The sequence below is a fragment of the Chiloscyllium plagiosum genome, unplaced genomic scaffold (genome assembly GCF_037043375.1).
Source record: "Chiloscyllium plagiosum isolate Xiang-an unplaced genomic scaffold, Cpla_swu_hap1 HiC_scaffold_21, whole genome shotgun sequence".
Taxonomy (NCBI): domain Eukaryota; kingdom Metazoa; phylum Chordata; class Chondrichthyes; order Orectolobiformes; family Hemiscylliidae; genus Chiloscyllium; species Chiloscyllium plagiosum.
The window spans coordinates 14,988,095-15,007,914 of record NW_028270159.1 but is presented as its reverse complement, the minus strand read 5'-3'; the positions used below and the strand labels follow the sequence as shown (position 1 = coordinate 15,007,914).

The window sequence follows — 19,820 nt, the reverse complement described above, 5'->3', positions numbered from 1 at the left end:
GTGTCCATTGTCTGCCTTGTATATTCACTATCCATATATCCTTCAGTCTGATATCACCCTTGTTTTAATCCCCTGGCCTGTGGATCCCCCATTTAGAATGCATAAATCTCCTGACCGTACCCTTTCCCTGCCTACGTAACACTCCTTTACACTTCTAATGAATTGACACTTATCTGAAACATTGAATTTGTTTCTTTCTTTCTCTCTCTCTCTCTCTGTCTTTAGCTACAGCCGGATCTGATAAGTATTTCCAGCATTTTCAATTTTTACTCGTTTTTATTTTTATTATTCTCTTTTCAGTTGTTTCAAAATATTATATCTTTGTCTCTCTTTTACCCTGCACTTTTGCCCTTCAGGTCCCCTGGTAAGAGTACTCGCCTCAGTATTTACCCCCATTTATTGGTCGGTGGCCTTTCCTGCACCAGGCACAGCGAATGGCTTCACTCTGACTAAAGGAGTTTTCAGGCAAGAATCTCAAATGGAGTTTGCAACAGGTAATTGTGTATAGCTGCATAGAGAACACTGGAGAGAGAAGAGGCTGTATTTTGGACGATAGAACAGCTTGCTTTCATGGGGCATTTTCATAAGCACCAACTATCTTAAAGCGTTTTAAAAAGAATTATGGAGTGTAGTCACTCTTGTAATGCAAGAAGTCTGACAGCCAATTCACACACAGTAAACCCCAAAGCAGCAAGCTGTCAGTGCATTTTATGACATTGATTGAGGAATAAATATCTATCAGCAAATGTAAAGCAAATACTGTCTTGTTCTTGAGACTTCAGGCCCACATTGAATAGGGAGAAATCCCCTGCTGTTCTGTCCTGCCTTGACTGGAGCATTCCATGTGCTGGCCCCTGCAGCATTGGGAAGATAAAATTTTCAAAAAATTGGGAATGGGTTTTGGGGCCATACATGTCCTGTTCAATTTATCATAATGTACTCCCAAATGCAAGAGTGCCCCTGCGCAAGACCAGAATAAACTTGTGTGTGCAGAGATGACGATCTGTTTGATTTCAGTATCAGAGGGTGTTCTGTGGCTGAAGCAGATTCCCAAGCTTCCTGGGTTGTCTGATTGTGTCACTAAGGCAATGCGAAGAGGTACACACTGACTGCAGCTTCTGACTTTCAGGTGAGATCCTACGAATGACGCACGTTGCCCGGGGAGTAGACACAGACGGTGTCCTACTGTTTGACGTAGTGATCAATGGTTATATCCCCAGAAACATAGAGAGTGCAGACATTGCTGTGAAGGTGGGTAGATCTCTTCAGCTGTGCAGTTCTTCATAGTTAACCAGCAACAAACAACTAACTGGAAGAGTAAGAGGGAACATTTCAGGGCAGATTTTGTGTGTCTTACCTACTTATAAGCATACATAAAATCACATGAATTATCATTAAAAGGAGGCTATTCAGCCCCTCAATCCTGCTTCATAATTTGATAAGATCATGGCCTCAATTCCATTTTCCTGCTACCACCACAAAATCTTTGATTCCTTTGTTAGTCAAGAATGTATTTTACTGTGCTTTAAAAATATTCAATGACCCTGCCTCCACTACTTTCTGAGGAAGAAAATTACGTACAGGTTCTAACCCTCAGAAAACATTCTCCCAGTCTTCACCTTAAATGGAAAGCATCTTATATTTAAACTCTCTCTCTAGTCTCTTGCATGAGGAGAAACATCATTTTAGCATCCACTGTGTCAGGTTTCCTCAGAATCTTATGTATATCAATAAAATCACCTTTCATTATTCTAAAAAGCAAGGAATAATTGATCCTACTTCCTCATCCATCATCCATAAAATAATATCCTCAACCCAGCAATCAGGCCTGTGATTTTTTTCTGAACTGCATCAAATTAAATTGTGTCCTTTCTTAGATAAAGAGACCAAATTTGTGTGCAGTAATGTAAATTTGGTCTCACCAATGTCCTGCACAATCATTGCAAAAATCCCTAATGTTGTATTTCATTCCTTTTGTAATAAGTGCTAAAATTCCATTTGCTTTTCTAATGACTTGCTATTCTTGTATCCTAAATTTTAGTAGTTCAAGTATTAGGATACCACATCACTGTGGACCTCAAAATTCTGCAGTCGCTTTCCATTTAAATTAAATGCTGCTTGCTTATTCTTCCTGCCAAAGTGGACAAGTACACATTTTCCCACATTATATGCTGTCTGCCAATTTTTGGCCTGCTCACTTAATCTGTCTACCATTTTTAGACACCTTATGTTCTCTTGACAACTTAGTTTCCAATGTATTATTGTATCATTAGAAATTTAACGACCATACATTCAATACTTTTATCCAAGTATTGGTACAGATTTGAATAGTTGAGGCACCAACATTAATACCTGTGAACTCTGCTTGTTACATCTTTCCAACTGGCAAATGAACCATTTACGTGTATTCTGTGTTTCTTATGAGTGAACCAATCCTCTACTTATATTAATATAGTCCTCCTACTCCATGCACTACTATTTTCCATTTGATTTGAAATTTTGTCAAATTGCTTTTGGAAATCTAAGTACACCACCTCCATAGGTTCCCCTTATCCATGTTGTTTGTACTTCCTCAAGGAACTCTATTAAATTAGTTAGACATGATTTCCCATGTTGAGTCTGCCTGATTGAATTGGAATGTTCTAGATGCCCTGGCTTAATCTCCATAATAAAGTTAGAAATCACACAACACCAGATTATAGCCCCAGCAGGTTTATTTGGAATCATTGGTTTTCGGAGTGCTGCTCGTTTATCAGGTGGTTGTGGAATATAAGATCATAAGACAGAGAATTTATAACAAAAGATTACAGTATCATACAGTGATATATTGAACAAATCTGGATTGTTAAATCTTTCATCTTTCAGAATGCAGGTTTTGTTTCATTAATATGTAAATTCCAAAGCTACTTTTAAGTCACCTTCTCGAGATAAATTAAGGTTTTATAACAATAGATGACATCTTACCTCAGACAGTGCATTAAAGATATGAGGTTAGAGTTTGTCTGTATCCCAATCTTGTGTCAGACTAGTTCTATTTCCAAAGTGGAATTTACAAAACATTACATGTATTAACTGCCTGCAGATTGTACACCTTTTGAGCATGTATCGGCAAATATAATTCTACAGATACAATTTCACCGCATAGGCGTGTGTGTGTGTGACTGAGAGAGAGAGAATGGGTGTGTGACTGCATGTGAGAGAATATGTTTACCTGTGTGAAAGCTTAGTAAAATGTGTGTGTGGTTGTGATGGAGTATAAGCCCAAGAGAGGGTGTGTGCGTGGGTTTGAGTGTGGCAAGTGTATATGTGTGGGTGTGTGTATGAGAGAGAGCATGTATATGAGAGAAGGTCTGTGTGAGTGTGAATATGTAAGAATGCATGTGCGCATATGTGTGTGCGAGAGTGAGAGAGAGAGAGAGAGAGAGAGAGAGAGTGAGTGAGTGTATAGTGTAGTGCCCTCCCGGTTGAAAAACTCCCTTAGCTTTTCGGCTCCCGGAAAGTACTGGACAAACCACGCATGTTCTTTGCAGCCTGCAACACATTATCGCTGAGAATGAACATTTCGCCAAGACCTTCCCTATGCCTCCACTTCTCGCCTTTAAACAACCGCCAATCCTTAAACAGACGATTGTTCACAAACTGCCTGGTCTTCAGGACACCATACAGCCTTGTCACGGCAGACCCTGCAAGACGTGTCGACATGGATACCACCATTACCTGTGGGGACACCAAACCTACTGTGTATGCGGCAAGTACTTATGTGACTTGGCCAATGTTGTCTATCTCATACGCTGCAGGTAAGGAAGCTCTGAGGCATGGTACATTTGTGAGACCAAGCAAACTCTACAACAAGGGATGAGTTGACACCGCACAACATCAATAGACAGGACTGTTCCCTCCCAGTCTAGAAACACTTCAGTGGTCAGGGACATTCGGCCTCGGATCTTCAGGTGACCATCCTCCAAGGCGGACTTTGGGATAGGCAACAATGCAAAGTGGTCAAGCAGAGGCTGGTAGCCAAAATTGGTACCCATGAAGATGGCCTCAACCGAGATCTTGGGTTCATGTCACACTACAGGTGACCCCACTGTTCTATACACACACACATACACACACACACACATCATACCCACGCACACAGCCTCTTACAAGGTTATACTCCATCACACCCATGCACACACTTTAGCAAGCTTTCATACATGCAAACACACTCTCTCACATGGACTAACGGACACGCACTCTGTTTCTCATGCACGCATGCACATATACAAGTCCATGGGGTAAATTTGTATTTGCAGAATTATATTTGCAGATACATTCTATTTTGCTCAAAAAATGCACAATCTGCAGGCAGCCAATACAGGTAATACAGTAGCACCTCAACTTACGAACTTAATCCGTTCCGGGACCCGGTTCACGAACCAAAAAGTTTGCGAACTGAATCAATTTTTCCCATTGTTCGGATTTTTCCGGAGTCTTTTCTCTTTTTTTGTCTCTTGGAGGTTGGTGGTGCCACAAGAAAACGATCAGAGAATCTTGGTTTTTTCTTTGTTGCAGAGTTTTCCTAAAATGGGACATCACATTGTCATTTAAAATGTTCACTGCTCTGTTGGTCACAGTTTTGTTAGGGTGATGCCTCTCAACAAAAGCCTGCACTTCATTCCATTTGTCCGTACCTTGAATTTCGTACGTATGTTGAAGCAAAGTTTTACGTACAATCCTGTTCGTAAACCGATTTGTTCGTGAATGGGGTCGTTCGTATGTCGAGGCGCAACTGTATTTCATAAATTCTACTTTGGAACTATAACCAGTCTGACTCAAGATTGGGATACAGACAGACTCGACCTCACACTGTTAATGCATTATCTGAACTGAGATGTCATCTTTTGTTATAAAACCTTAAATTATCTTGAGAAGATGACTTAAAAGAAATTGTGGGATTTACATATTAATGAACGAAAACCAACCTTCTAAAAGATGAAAGATTTAACAATCCAGGTTTGCCCAATATATCACTGTATGACAATGTAACCTTTTGCTATAAATTCTGTGTCTTATGATTTTATATTCCATACCTTCGGATGAGGGAGCAGCGCTCCGAATGCTAGTGCTTCCAAATAAACCTGTTGGACTATAACCTGGTGTTGTGTGATTTCTAACTTTGTCCCTGCCAGTCCAGCACTGGCTCCTCCACAACATGGCTCCTTAATAAAAGTTCCAGCATTTTTCCTATGCCAGATGTTGAGCTAACTGGCCTGTAGTTTTCTGCTTTCTGTCATTCTTTCTTGAATAAGTATACACAGGCAAATATAAATATAAAAATCCTCAGATGAAATCCATCAGGGCCAGGGGACATGTTGGCTTTTAATTCCAATAGTTTTCTCATTGTCGTTTTACTAGTATCTGTAACTGTTTTAAGTTCTGCCCTCCCTTTCACCTCTCAATTTAAAATTACTTATCTGAACCCTTACAGTGACAGCAGCTGCAAAGTATCAATTCAGCTTATTTGCTATTTCCTTACTTTCCATTATTAATTCCCCAGACTCATTCTCTAGAGAACTACCACTCTTCATACATACTCTCTTCCATTTTAAATAACAGGGCATTCTTGCTACCTGTTTGTATTTTTCTAGCTAGCTTTCTGTAATTCTCTACTTCCTATCTTTTTATAAATGTTGGCTGCTTTCTATGTTCTATCCACTCTTCTGACCTGCCACTCATCTTCACAGAATCATTTATTCTTTCTTTCAATTTGGTACCATCTGTAACTTCTTTAGTTAGCTACAAATGGTACACCTTTTCCCTCGAGACTTCCTTTCTCACTCGACTGTATTTTTGCGAGTGTTATTCCTTACCTTAATTTACTTTAACCAGAGTTGTTCTCATGTGCTCATAAAACACTAATCTTAGACCCAATTGCTTCTTCCTCATTCTGACTGTAAAATTCAATTATGTTATGATCTGTGCCATCTAATGACTCTTTTACTATATGACCCATTAATTATCCTGTCTCAGTGCACATTATCAGTTCCAAAATAGTCTGTTTTCTGTTTGTCTCTTAAATATGCTGCTTTTAGAATCTGTTCCAAAAAAAACACTATGAACTCACCTTATCCTTCCTGAGATATAAATAGAATGTGAGTGGACCAGATTTCGATTTTACAAATGTTTGTCTTCTCTTTGTCTCCCATGTATGTTCTTTAACCCTGAAACCAACTGTGAGTAGCTAACAGACATCTTATCCCCCGTAACACCATCAATCCTGCTCCAAATGTGACTATTTAGAAAGCTTGAGCTGAGAGTTTTGGGGGAAAAGGAAGCAAATCTCTCTCTGATACTTCCCACTCCCTTTTGAGTATTTGAGGTGATTCCCACACCTGCCCCCAAACTACTAACAATGGGTTTGAGCTCAGGACCTTAACATGGATCCAAGGGAAAGGGGATTGCAACTGCAAGTCAGCATGCCATTTAACTCTGTTACTAGTCTATCAGCTTAAATTCCAACCTTAAACCTCAGCCCCATGTTCCTGCTCCCAGTCTAACCCTCCAACTCATAATATTTACTCGTGTTTTCTGGTTCAATTATTCCCTTATGGAAGATGAGAGCAGTTGCCAACTACCATGATGTCATAGCAGGTGAATCCCTGCACAAGATGGCTGCCCCCAGTCTGCACTGCAGGTTTCAGAGGAGTTCAGCCAGGGTTACTACTCCTGATCATTTAAAATTTCAGATCAAACTAGAACCTGTTTACAGGGAAGAAGAAAATTAGAAGTATTTAAATAACAACTTTTAATTTAAGGGCGTTAATGCTGCGCTTTTGGAAATTGTCTGCATTAATTGTGGTCCAAACAGTGATTGCTTTTTTTTAAATCTAGGATTTCAGTGAAAAGTATGTCCAAACGGGTCCAGGACAACTCTATGTTTCATCAACCCAAACATTCCTTAACAATGGCTCCCCTGTTTCCTTCCACTGTAACCACACCACTGAGTATGAGTCTGGGATGGGCAACCAGCCTTCACCCTTTCAGATTTTGAAGGCTGAGTACATCTCTGTCTTCTACAATGTGAAGATGGAGGAACTGAATTTCAGGATCACTGTCTCCTTCCAGAAGGGTGAGTGTTCAAGATTAGAAATTATGGGATTTTATAATTACTCAGCAATTTTAACGTCCTTTAATCTGTGTTTCAGGTTCCACTGAAGGTCAGTGTCCAAGAGGATATATCCTTGATTCATCCTCGTATTGTACAGGTAGGCTCCAGTTTCTATATCATTTGATATTACTGTGTTTGGTTTAAAATAGATAATGCTGGTCATCCAGGAATTATTCTACATTCTATCTGCCTGTGGGAATCAGCTTAGCTCATTTGGCTGGATTGTTGGTTTGCAGCGCAGTATGATTCCAACAGTGTGGGTTCAATTCCCATCACCGGTTTGAAGTTACCATGAAGAGCTCTCCTTCTCAACCTCTTCCCTCATCTGATGTCTAGTGGCCCTCAGGTTAAAGCACCACCAGTCGCTTCTCTCTAATAAGAGAGTAGCCCCTATGGTCTGGTACGACTATGGCGACACAACCAATCTGCCTGTAAATGGTTCCAAGTGGAATTGGTGTTGGTGCAATTTCAAGCTGTTTGCCTGGGAGAATGGACAATTCCTAATTAATCATTGGCATTAAAACAGTAGTAGAATGGAAACATTAACCTCATTGAGGTAGGAGCAGGTGTCAAAGAACAGTACAGGAACACTTTGGCTCACCAAGCCTGCACCAACTCGTGTTGTTGGACCTGAAGCCCATTATTGAACAACATTTGAGAGAGACTTGATATTGACACAGGGAACATAAAGTGCAGACATATTCCATATCTCAATACTAACATTCCCTCACATTAAATATCCCAGAGCCAATAATCCTTATATTCCATATCGTATGCCAGCAAAACCATTGTGGTAGTGATCCACTCATTAGGGATGACTGGTGGTGATGGGTGAAATTGAGAAGACTTTGAGACCTTGGCTGGTACATGTATTGAACCCATGCTGGGGGTGTCAGTCTGCATTGCAAACCAGTCATCCAGCTAACTGAGCTAACCAATCCCCATAACGTCTGTTGTCCTCTGAGGCTGGAATTACTTTCACTTGAACATGCACCCATAGTTCTATTAGGAAGGGAGCTCCACAACTTTGACCTGTGACAGTGAAAGAGCGATGATACCATTCCAAGTTGATTGTGTGTGGCTTTGAGGAGGACATTTGGTGTTAGAATGTGAGTTTGGAAGTTGCTATTGAAGGAGCATTGGTGAATTGCTTCAATGAATCTTGCGGATAGTACGCCCGCAAGTCAGTAACAGGCAATTCTGAAGAAACCTCTTTACTGAGAAAATGATGACGATGTGGAATCTCCTCCTCATGTAATAATTGAGGTGATCCATTTCACAGATCCAATTAGAGGAAGCTGGAGAAGTACATGAGGGAGAAAGGAGTTAAAGGATAGATTTTTCATTAATTAGATGTGGTCATAACTGGTTAAACCTCATCTTGATTGCCTTTGAGAAGTTGGAGGTGAACTGCCTTCTTGAACCACTGCAGTCTTTGGAAGCTGTTAGCAAAGGAGTTCTAGACTTAGAAACATTGAAGGAACATCGATGTACTTTCAAGTCAGGATGATGTGTGGCTTGGGTGGCTGGGGAGGGAAGGTTTCTTGCCAGTGGTGATGGTATTCCCTTTCATCCTCTGCCTTTGTTTTTTGAGGTGGTAGAGGTCAAAGTTTGGAAGATGTTGTTGAAGGAGCCTTTGTGAGTTGTTGAAGTGCATCTTGTTTGTAAATGCTACATAATGCTGCTACTGAGCATTGGCAGTGAATAAAATGAATGTGAAAAATGGTGGATAGGGTGCTAGTTGATTGGATGAAATAGATTGGGAGGAGGTTCATATGGAGCGTTAACAGCAGTGCAGACTTGTTAAGCCAAGTAGCTGTTCCAATGCTGTGAATTTTCAGTTATTCTCTGCCCTATTTGTTTAGATGAGAGTAAATGGCTTGTACAGGGATCCCCTGTCCACACACCTGCCACAACACCATGGATTTGTCCCACTGGTTTTATAACAGCATTCAGTGGAAAAACTTCTGAAAATAAGGAATAGTCCTGGGGATGGGAAAGATCTAGAGATCTATTTATAACTCTGATTGTTATTGTTAATGGAACATAAAGATGAGAAAATTTGCTATTGCCATTTACTCCAAGACAGAAGAAATGCTGCAGTAACTCTTCAGCCTTCTGTATCAATTCTAGAAGTTTAAACAGAATAGGAGTGCTGGAACTTTCTTGAGTTTAAAGAACACTCTGTAAGTCTCATACGTTGACTGTGAAGACTGACATAACCTTTTCCCTATGTGGAGAGTTTTTGTCAGAGCGTCCTCTTGTTCTGTGCTCAGAGTCACCAATGCATAATGGTCAATGCACATTGGTTAATTCATTTATCTAGTTACACTTTTTGGATCATTTTCTCTTTTCTCTTTTATTAACAGATATTGATGAATGTCAGCTTGGGATTCACATGTGTCACTTTAGGCAAAATTGTCAAAACGAGGCTGGCTCATATCGCTGTCTGGTGCGATGTGGGATTGGTTTTAAGCAGTCAGCTGAAAGAGCTCATTGTGAAGGTAATGGAATTGCGCAAGGACCCAGAAGCTTAATGAAAGGCTGAGGAATCTCATCCAGGAGGGAAAACAATCAGATTCTCTTCCTCCTGTCTTCACCAACCTCCTCTCATTTCAAACCGCCTCACCCCTCCCATCCATCCTGCCACCCCTCAACACATAGTCAGTGTGCCAGTTTGTAACACTAGGATGTGGACAGCTCTTTGAGTGGAAGACTAATGCATTTCAGACACACCAAAGAACATCTTTCCCTGATTTGATGATCCTCCAGTCATAGTTGACATTTGTCTCAGTGTGCTCTCCGAGCACAGACTGTAGTTTTTGCATCATGGACGCCTCAGGATGAACTCAAACAAAACCATTGTATTTCTCTCCAGACTTCCTTTGCAAAGGCTCATTCCAGAAGGAAGGGGATAATGGTTTCTTTGTCAGCACGGCCATCTTAAGAACATGTGCAGAGGAGGCTGATAGAGGTGTCTTGAATTGGTGGTGATGAGCCACCTATTATTGAGTGTCTTGCTCAGCCATTTCAGAGGACATTTAAGAGTTAACCACATTGCAGTGAGTCTGGAGTCACTTGCAGGCCAGACTGTTAAAGAAGAGACAAAAAAACCGCAGATGCTGGAATCCCAAGTAGACAGGCAGGAGGCTGGAAGAACACAGCAAGCCAGGCAGCTTCAGGAGGTGCAGAAGTTGATGTTTCAGGTGTAACCCTTCTTCAGGAGTGGGAATGGGTGTTGGGAGAGCTGCAGATAAAGTGGGAGGTGGGGGCAGTGTGGTGAAGTGGGGATAGGTGAAGACAGGTAGAGGGTGCGATGTGGTTGGTCAATGGGAGGAATGAATCCGGTTGGTGGCAGGGAGCAGTGGAAGGAAAGGAGAAGGTCTGGGAAGGGAGTTTGGGGATAGGGAGGGAGGTTAGTTGAAATTGGAGTTCTCTAATGTTGAGTCCTCTGGACTGTAGGTTGCCCAGGCAGAAGATAAGGTATTGTTCCTCCAATAGAAGCTGTGGTTAGGTTTGGTAATGGAGGAGGCCAAGGATGGTCATGTCGGAAAGCGAGTAGTTGGGGGAATTGAAATGAGTGGTGACTGGGAGGATCAGTCTCCAATTTCAAAGAGCCTCCTTCCCCATCTCCCAACTCCCAACTCCCTTCCCAGTCCCTCCCCCTCCCTTCCACTGCTCCCTGCCACCAACCGGATTCATTCCTCCCATTGACCAATCAGGTCGCCCTCTCAACTTGCCTCCACCTATCCCCACTTTACCACCCTGCCCCCACCTCCCACTTTATCTGCAGCTTCCCCCACACCCACCCCCAGTCCTGAAGAAGGTTACACCGGAAACATCAACTTCTGCACCACCTGATGCTGCCTGGTAGACTGTTAAAGAAGGCAGATTTCTTTCCTGAACAGATATTAGTGAACTAGATAGACTTTTACAACACTCTAATAGTTTCATGATCATTGTTAATGAGACTAACTTTTTATTCCAGAATTTTAAAATTGAATTTAAAATCTCTGCCCCCTCATCAGTCAAATCTGAACTCCTGTCTTCAGTTTATTGATCCCAGTCGCTAGATTATTAATCCTGTAACATTAGCATGATGCTAGCATCCTCCCATGCAGTGGGAGTTACTGGATTGCTTGCTGATTAACAAAAAGGTAGATGATTGATTTTTTTCTCTTCCCTCTCCCTCCTCTGCCAGGTTACTGAATCTGTTTGTAGTCTCCCCAACACTGTCTCGGCTGAGATCAGCAAATTGAACTCTCTGCTAGGGCCCGAGTAATACAACTGAAACTTAGCAGCGGTTCGGGGCTATAGCTACTTTTCATATGATTTCTCTATTTGACTTTTCCTTTTAGATATTAATGAATGTGAGGAGTCAGCCAACCCACCCTGTCAACAGCGCTGCCTCAATGCTGTTGGTACCTACCGATGTGGCTGTGATCCTGGTTATCAGCGCAGGGGACAGCATTGTGTCGGTCAGTATTAGAAAGGATATACTCCACAGAAACAGGCTACTCAACCCAACCAGCCTGCATGCTAGTGTTTATTCTCTACCCAACATCTTCCAATCTTTCCCCATATACTCTTTTGTTGTAACCCTAATTCTCATCTCCTTCAAATGCTTATCTATTCTCCCAAAATGAATATATACTATTCACTTCATCTACTCCTTATTGTAAGAAGCTCCACATTCTCACCACTCTTTGGGTAAAATTGTTTCCTTTGAATTCCCTGTTGAATTTCTTGCTTATTATATTATATTGACAGTTTCTAGTTATACTCTTTCCCACAAGTGGAAACATTCTCTCTGTATCGAAACCTTTCTTAATTGTAAAGACCTGTGTTAGATTTCCCCTTGACAGAAAGTTGTTCTGCGTCTCAATTGCAATTTATTCTTCCTCCTCAAAGAAAGCTCCCTAGAAGAAGCAACCGATCAAGAAAAGGAATCAAAAGGTCTACAGTTAAGTAAAAAGTGGGGGTTACCAACCCTCTAGGATTACCCTGGAGTTTCCAAGAATTAAAGATTAACCCCCAGAATACTATGTACAGACATTAACAAACATGGTGTTCATTTTTCATTTTCCACCATTAATTCAAAAATTATTGGAAAAGGATATAAATGTTTGATTGATTCATGCACAGTCACTTGATGATATCACGAAGGGTACATCTACGTTTGAGGTTTCTTCATCCACAGTGACTCACTAAAGTCAATTGTACCTCCCAAAGTCATGACTCAGGCACACCAACTCTGCAGAAATCTGCGGAGTTGAACCTTGGATTCCATGATGTTTAGAAACCACCTTTGTTCATAATAAAGCGCAACTCACTTTGAAGAACTCTTTTAAGTATGGTTGTAGTTGTAAAGTAGGAAATGTATCAGCTAATTTGCACACAGCAAGCTCCCACAAACAGCAATGTGATAATGATCAGATCGCCTGTTGTGATGTAGTTTGAGGGATAAGTATTGGACAGGACACTGAGCAGCAGTCTCATGGTCTTTTTTCCAATTGTTTCTGTGAGAGACCTAAGAGGTAAGACAGGACCTCATCTGAAAGACAGCATAGCCCACAGGCAACATTCCCCCAGTGGTATGAAATAAAGAACTGTGAATGCCAGAAATCTGAAACTAGACCAAAATTCTGAAGGAACTCAGGTCTGACAACATCTGTGAAGAGAAAGTTGAAACTTTATTGCTGGAACAGCACAGCAGGTCAGGCAGCATCCAGGGAACAGGAGATTCGCCGTTTCGGGCACAGGCCCTTCTTCAGGAATGATTCCTGAAGAAGGGCCTGTGCCCGAAATGTCGAATCTCCTGTTCCCTGGATGCTGCCTGACCTGCTGTGCTGTTCCAGCAATAAAGTTTCAACTTTGATCTCCAGCATCTGCAGACCTCACTTTCTCCTGTGAAGAGAAAGCAGAGTTAACATTTCAGGTTCAGTGACCCTTCTTCAGAGCTGATATAACTGAGCTCCCTCAACGATGTCAGCCTTTATTTTTGTGCTCAAACCTCTTGTCTGGAACTTGAACTCCCAACTTTCTGATAGATGTGAGAATGCTACCCCTTGAGCAGGGTTAATGTTACAGAGTCATAGAGATGTACAGCATGGAAACAAACCCTTCAGTCCAACTCGTCCAACCAGATATCCCAACCTAATCTAGTCCTATCTGCCAGTACCCAGCCCATATCCTTCCAAACCCTTCCTACTCATATACCCATCCAGATGCATTTTAAATGTTGCAATTGTACGAGCCTCCACCACTTTCTCTGGCAGCTCATTCCATACACATACCACCTTCTGCGTGAAAAGGTTGCCCCTTGGGTCCCTTTTATAGCTTCTCTCTCTCACCCTAAACCTATGCCCTCTAGTTCTGGACTCCCCCAGAAGTTTTATAAACCTCCATAAGGTCACCCCTCAGCCTCCGACCCTCCAGGGAAAACAGCCCCAGCCTGTTCAGCCTCTCCCTGTAGCTCAAATCCTCCATCCCGACAACATCCTTGTAAATCTTTTCTGAACCCTTTCAAGTTTCACAACATCCTTCCAATAGGAAGGAGACCAGAATTGCACGCAATATTCCAAAAGTGGCCTAACCAATGTCCTATACAGCCACAACATGACCTCCCAACTCCTATATTCAATAGTCTGTGCAAGAAAGGAAAGCATACCAAACGCCTTCTTCACTAATCCTATCCACCTGCGACTCCACTTTCAAGGAGCTATGAACCTGCACTCCAAGGTTTCTTTGCTCAGCAACACTCCCTAGGACCTTACCATTAAGTGTTTAAGTCCTGCTAAGATTTGCTTTCCCAAAATGCAGCACCTCATATTTATCTGAATTAAACTCCACCTGCCACTTCTCAGCCCATTGGCCCATCTGATCAAGATCCTGTTGTAATCTGAGGTAACTTTCTTCACTGTCCACTTGTGTAAAGTTAGCCAGCAGCTTTAAAGCTGTGGCAAGTACTGAGTATTCAAATTTATCCTTTAATTGCAGATATCAACGAGTGCAACATGAATGTGTGCCGGCCAGACCAGGAGTGCCAGAACACCGAGGGAGGATACCAATGCACAGAGAGCTGCCCTCATGGCACCATGCGATTACCCAGTGGAACCTGTGGTGGTAAGTACCCTTGCTTAAACCTCTGTTATGAAGATGTGGGTGTACAGTACCTTTAAGAGAGTTAAAAGCAACAGAACTACTTGACAAAACCAAGTGTTCTGAAAAGAAATATAATGTAACATTTGGTCAAACAACTCGATTAGCTGGTTGCCTGGAAATGACAAACAGATTCGAGTTAGGCCAATCAGTTTAAATTATACCCCAAAAAATACCAAACTCCAATCCAGTTTCAATTGAGTATATTGACAATCTTAAAAGCCAATGACACAATCCGATGCTTTGAGGGTATAAGACCGGGAAAAATTGAACAGTTGAAAGGAGAACTGCCAAGCTACCAGCATGTAGAAAAGACTGCCTGAAGTAAAGCTCTCTTAAAAGTAACTTTATCGATCAGTAATCTGTGAAGCAAAAATCCCTAAGAAGAAGAAAAGAAGACCAGAATTCAGAGAAAAAGAAAGCTGCCTGGTTTTGAGATAAGAAGTTTTGTTTTGTAAATCGTAATTGGGAGTTTTATCGGACGAGTATTATGGGAGGGTAGGTAAAAGGAAGGTTAGAGGAAGGAATTGTAAGTAGTTGTTCGTTAATTATTCTCTGTTACACTTTAAGAAATAAAGTTGTTAATTTTTACTTTAACTAGTTCTTGGCCTATCAAATTTTCATAGATTGCTGCATGGGGATAAATGTTTTCTGTGTTGCTGGTTTTAAATTAAGCAGGAGAGTTTACCCCATGTTGTAACACTCTGGTAGTCAAAGGCTAGTTCCCATTTGCTCTGGGCTTCCCTGCAATTTCTTCTCCTAGAAGAAATGCGTAATTGCATTGTTGAGAGGGTAAACAGGAGGTTTGACAGGTTGTAGTCTAGATTAGAGAATTTTTGGAGCTTAGGTGAGAGTGACAGCGCTTAACATCAAGGCCACATTTGACTAAGTGTGGCATCAAGGAGCCCTAGCAAAACTGGAGTCAGTGGGAATCCAGGGAAAAACCCTCCTCTGGAGTCATACCTGACACATAGGACAATTGTTGATAGTTGGAGGTCAGTCAACTCAGCTCCAGGGCATCTCTGCAGAAGTTGCTCAGGGTAGTGTCCTCAGCCCAACCATCTTCACTGAAGAGCCTGACACAGCACCTTCCAAATTGACAACCATTTCCACCTGGAAGGGCAAGGGCAGCAGATATAAGGGAACACCATCACCTGTAAGTGTAATTTATTTCACCCAGAGAGTGGGAAACTGAAACTCATTGTCTGAAAAAGTGGGAGAAACAGAAACTTCATCACATTTAAGTAATACTTGGAAATGTACATGAAGTGCTGTGAACTCTGAGGCCAAGGACCACGAGCCAGTTAAGGAGTTCAGGCTGCTTACTTGTTGGCTGATACAAATCCAATGATGATCTGACCTTCTTCCACCTGCTTGGGAATTAAAATTTCCCAATGGTAACTTGCTGATGTGAGAAAATTAGCATTTACCATGTTGCCACCTGATTTCCCATTCTCTGTAAACTTTAATTCATCCAAATCTCTGCCGTGCATGTTTTATTTCACACCAAATCCCATTACCCATCACCCCTGTGCTCGCTGACCTACAGTACTTTTCAGTACTGTCAGTGCTTCAATTTAGTGGATTTCATTCTCCACGCTCAAATCCCAGCATGGCCTCCCACCTCCTTATTAATCTCTTCTAATCCCTTAGTTGAGAATTTGCCATTCCTCTAATTATGGCCTCTTGCCCATCCCTTCATTTCCCCATCATGGGTGATGGTGTCACTGCATACACACTAAGTTCTAAATTCCCTTCTTAAATCTCCTCACCTGTCTCTCCTCCTTTAAGCCTCTCCTGAAAACACAGCTCTTTGACTCGAACATTTGGTCAGCAATCCTAAATATGTAGAATTTGGTTCAGTATAAATCTGAACAATTTAACAGTTTTGTGCAAGATTACATCCAGGACATTGCTTGAAGAGCCCTGAGTTTGACCTTTGACCTGTTAACATAAGGATATTTGCTTCTCTCCCTAGTTGAGTTGAACAGAGTGGAATATTCTACTTTTCAAAATCTCTCACCACTCTTTCTTTTTGTAGATGTTGACGAGTGTAAAACAGGGGACCACCTGTGTCGATACAATCAGAAGTGTGAGAACACAGCAGGAAGTTACCACTGCAGCTGTCCTCCTGGTTATCGCTCACAGGGTGTGGGAAGACCATGTCTGGGTAAGTGGCAGAGGGAGTGTTGGGGTACAGGACTGGGTAAAAAGAAGAGTAGAGGATGGAAGCTATAAAAAGCTTTCACCTTCATTGACTTGATGCAGTTTGTACCATTCCCTATCCAGACCCAAGAGAAAGGTGTCACCAGCATTCCCTCTAGGCTAGGGAGCATACTGTGCAGGGAACAAACAGGTCACGCAAAGGCAACAGGTCCCTTTAAGATGTGTTCCTGACCAGTCATGCAACTATCTTAAAGGAACCATGTCGTACAAAAGAAGGGTTGCACGGTAGAGAGAAATTAAAGGAAGCGTCAGCTACTATCAAGGCACACTCTCATTTCTGTTTGTGAATTGGGTGTAAAGTGGTATTAGTGAAGGTCTAGAGTCAGCCGCTCTGTTTAAAATGTGTTGCCAACCCTCAATGGATGATTTACTGGAGAAATTGTCACTTCACAGTTGTACCTCAAAACATGCCCACCCCTTCTTCATGTCATGTTGGTTATCACTGACTTCCTACACAACCAGGAAATCAATAAGTTTTTCATTATCTGACTGAGTAATTCTTGACTTTAAGCCAAGCTACTTAATAAGTTTACTCCTGAGTTGCTGAAAACAGTGTTCAAGGGCGAAGAACAAGAGAATGAAGTACAGTACAGGACAAGAACAGGCCCTTTGTCCCACTAATCCTATGCTGACACATGATGCCTTTTCTAAATTAAAAGCCTTTTGCCTACAGGCGGCCTGTATCTCTCTATTCCCTGCCTATTCATGTTCTGTAAGTCCATTAGACAACACCCATTGCTCTGCCCTCATCAGTCATCTTTGTTACTTCCTCAAAAAACTCAGTCTTAGTGTTTTAACAACCTCCCCACACAAAGCCTTGCTTGCCTGTCAAAAGTATGTGCATAATTTTCCAAATGTGAATAAATCATGTCCTGAAGGTAAACAAGATGGTTAAGATAGGTGTTTTGCATACTTGTCTTCATTGCTCACACCTTTGAGTATAAGAATTGGGACCACATGTTAAGGATGAACAGGATGTTGGTGAATCCTCTTGCCCTGTTGTAGGAAGGATATTATTAAACTGGGGAGGGGTAAGAAAAGATTTACCAGGATGTTGCCAGGAATGGAGGATTTGAGTTATAAAAATAGACTGGATAGGCTGGGATTTATTTCACTGGAGCATAGGTGACCTGATAGAGGTTTATAAAATCATGGGGTTCCTAGATAAGGTGAATAGCAAAGGTCTTTTCCCTAAGGTGAGGGAATTCAACACAAGGGGGCATATTTTAAGGTTGGAAGAGAAAGATTTTAAAAGGATATGAGGGACAATCCTTTTACACAGAGAGTTGTTAGTGTGTGAAATGAGCTGCCAGAGGAAGTGTTGGATACATGTACAGTTACGTTTAAAAGACATTTAGATAAGCACATGAATAGGAAAGGTTTGGAGGAATATGGGCCAGATGCAGGCAAGTAGGACTAGTTTGGTTTGAGAACATAGTCAGTGTGAACTAGTTGGGCCAAACAGTCTGTTTCTAGACTATACGACTCTATGACTCCAAGAATCTTTTCTAATAATTTCTCTACCACTGACGTAAGGCTCACCAGCCTGTAATTTCCCGGATGAACACTGTTGCCCTTCCTAAAAAAAGAACAAAGGAAATTTACGGGTCAGGAACAGGCCCTTCGGCCCTCCAAGCCTGTGCCAATCCAAATCCACTGTCTAAACCTATTGTCCAATTCCTAAGAATCTGTATGCACCCCACCTTCTCATGCATCTGTGCAGACGAACCTTAAATGAATACCATGCCTGCCTCTACTACCTCTACTGGCAACACCGACCACCCTCTGTGTGAAGTACTTTCCACATGTGTCCCCCTTAAACTTTTCTCCTCTCACCTTAAACGTATGACCTCTCATTATTGAATCCCTCACCCTGGGAAAAAGCTTATCTCTATCTACCCAGTCTATACCCTTCATGATTTTGTAGACCTCAATCAGATTCCCCCCTCAATCTCCTTTTTTCTAATGAAAACAATCCTAACCTACTCTATCTCTCTTCGTAACTAACACCTTCCATACCAGGCAACATCTTCGTCAACCTTCTCTGCACCCTCTCCAAAGCATCCACATCCTTTTGATAATGTGGTGACCAGAACTGTACTTAGTATTCTAAATACGGCCGAATCAAAGTTTGTACAATTTTGTATAATCTCTCTGCACATCAACTTTTCCCAAGGCTCTTCCATTTACAGTATAGTTTGCTCTAGAATTAGACCTTCCAAAATGCATCACCTCACATTTGCCCGGATTGAACTCCATCTGCCACTTCTCCACCCAACTCACCAGTCTATCTATATTGTCCTGTATTCTTTGACAGTTCCCTATGCTTTCTGCTACTCCACCAACCTTTGTGTCGTCTGCAAACTTGCTGATCAGACCAACAGCGCCCTCTTCCAGATCATTTATGTACAACACAAGCAACAGAGGCCCTAGCTCTGATCCCTGTGGAACACCACTGGTCACCTTTCTCCATTTCAAGGAACTCCCTTTAACTACTACTTTCTGTCTCCTTTTGCTCAACCAGTTCTTTATCCATCTATCTAGAACACCCTGCACACCATGAGACTTCACTTTCTCCATTAGTTTACCATAGGGAACCTTATCAAAGCCTTACTAAAGTCCATGTATATGACATCGACAGCCTTTCCTTCATCTATCAACTTGGTCGCTTCCTCAAAGAACTCTATTAAGTTATCGGTGAAAGGCAACTTGGTTTTGTATAGGGGAGATCATGCCTTACCAACTTAGAGTCATAGAGATGTACAGCATGGATACAGACCCTTCGGTCCAACCTGTCCATGCCAACCAGGTATCCCAACCCAGGTGGGACTAGACTCGGTCGGGATATCTGGTCGGCATGGACAGGTTGGACCGAAGGGTCTGTTTCCACACTGTACATCTCTATGACTCTATGACTCTAAGTTGGTATGGCATGATCTCCCCCAGACAAAACCATGTTGCCTATCACCGATAAGCCCATTTTCTTTCAAATAATAATAGATTTTATGCCTCAGTACCTTCTGCAGCAACTTTCCCACCACTGACATCAGGCTCACTGGCCTGTAGCTACCTGGAATATTCCTACTACCCTTCTTGAACAGGGGGACATTAGCAGTCCTCCAGCACTTCACCTGTGTTTAAGGATGCCACAAAGATATCTGTCAGCATCCCAGCTATTTCCTCTCTTGCCTCCCTCAGCAACCTGGGATAGATACAGACTCTTGCTTTTCCTATCCCTTGTTTTCAAAGGGACATGCCTATCCTGCATTACCTCCAACTC

General features: G+C 41.9%; 1 protein-coding gene across 1 annotated transcript in view; it reads left to right on the top strand.

The window, feature by feature from the left end:
• LOC122564614 (hemicentin-1-like) overlaps positions 1-19,820 on the top strand; it is a 421,032-nt gene that overhangs the window by 389,261 nt on the left and 11,951 nt on the right. Inside the window, exons 94-101 of the mRNA XM_087998302.1 lie at positions 357-494; positions 1,130-1,251; positions 6,877-7,114; positions 7,191-7,250; positions 9,523-9,657; positions 11,512-11,631; positions 14,153-14,278; positions 16,356-16,484. Of these exons, the coding sequence (XP_087854428.1) occupies positions 357-494; positions 1,130-1,251; positions 6,877-7,114; positions 7,191-7,250; positions 9,523-9,657; positions 11,512-11,631; positions 14,153-14,278; positions 16,356-16,484 (1,068 nt within the window). The remainder of the gene's footprint in view (positions 1-356; positions 495-1,129; positions 1,252-6,876; positions 7,115-7,190; positions 7,251-9,522; positions 9,658-11,511; positions 11,632-14,152; positions 14,279-16,355; positions 16,485-19,820) is intronic.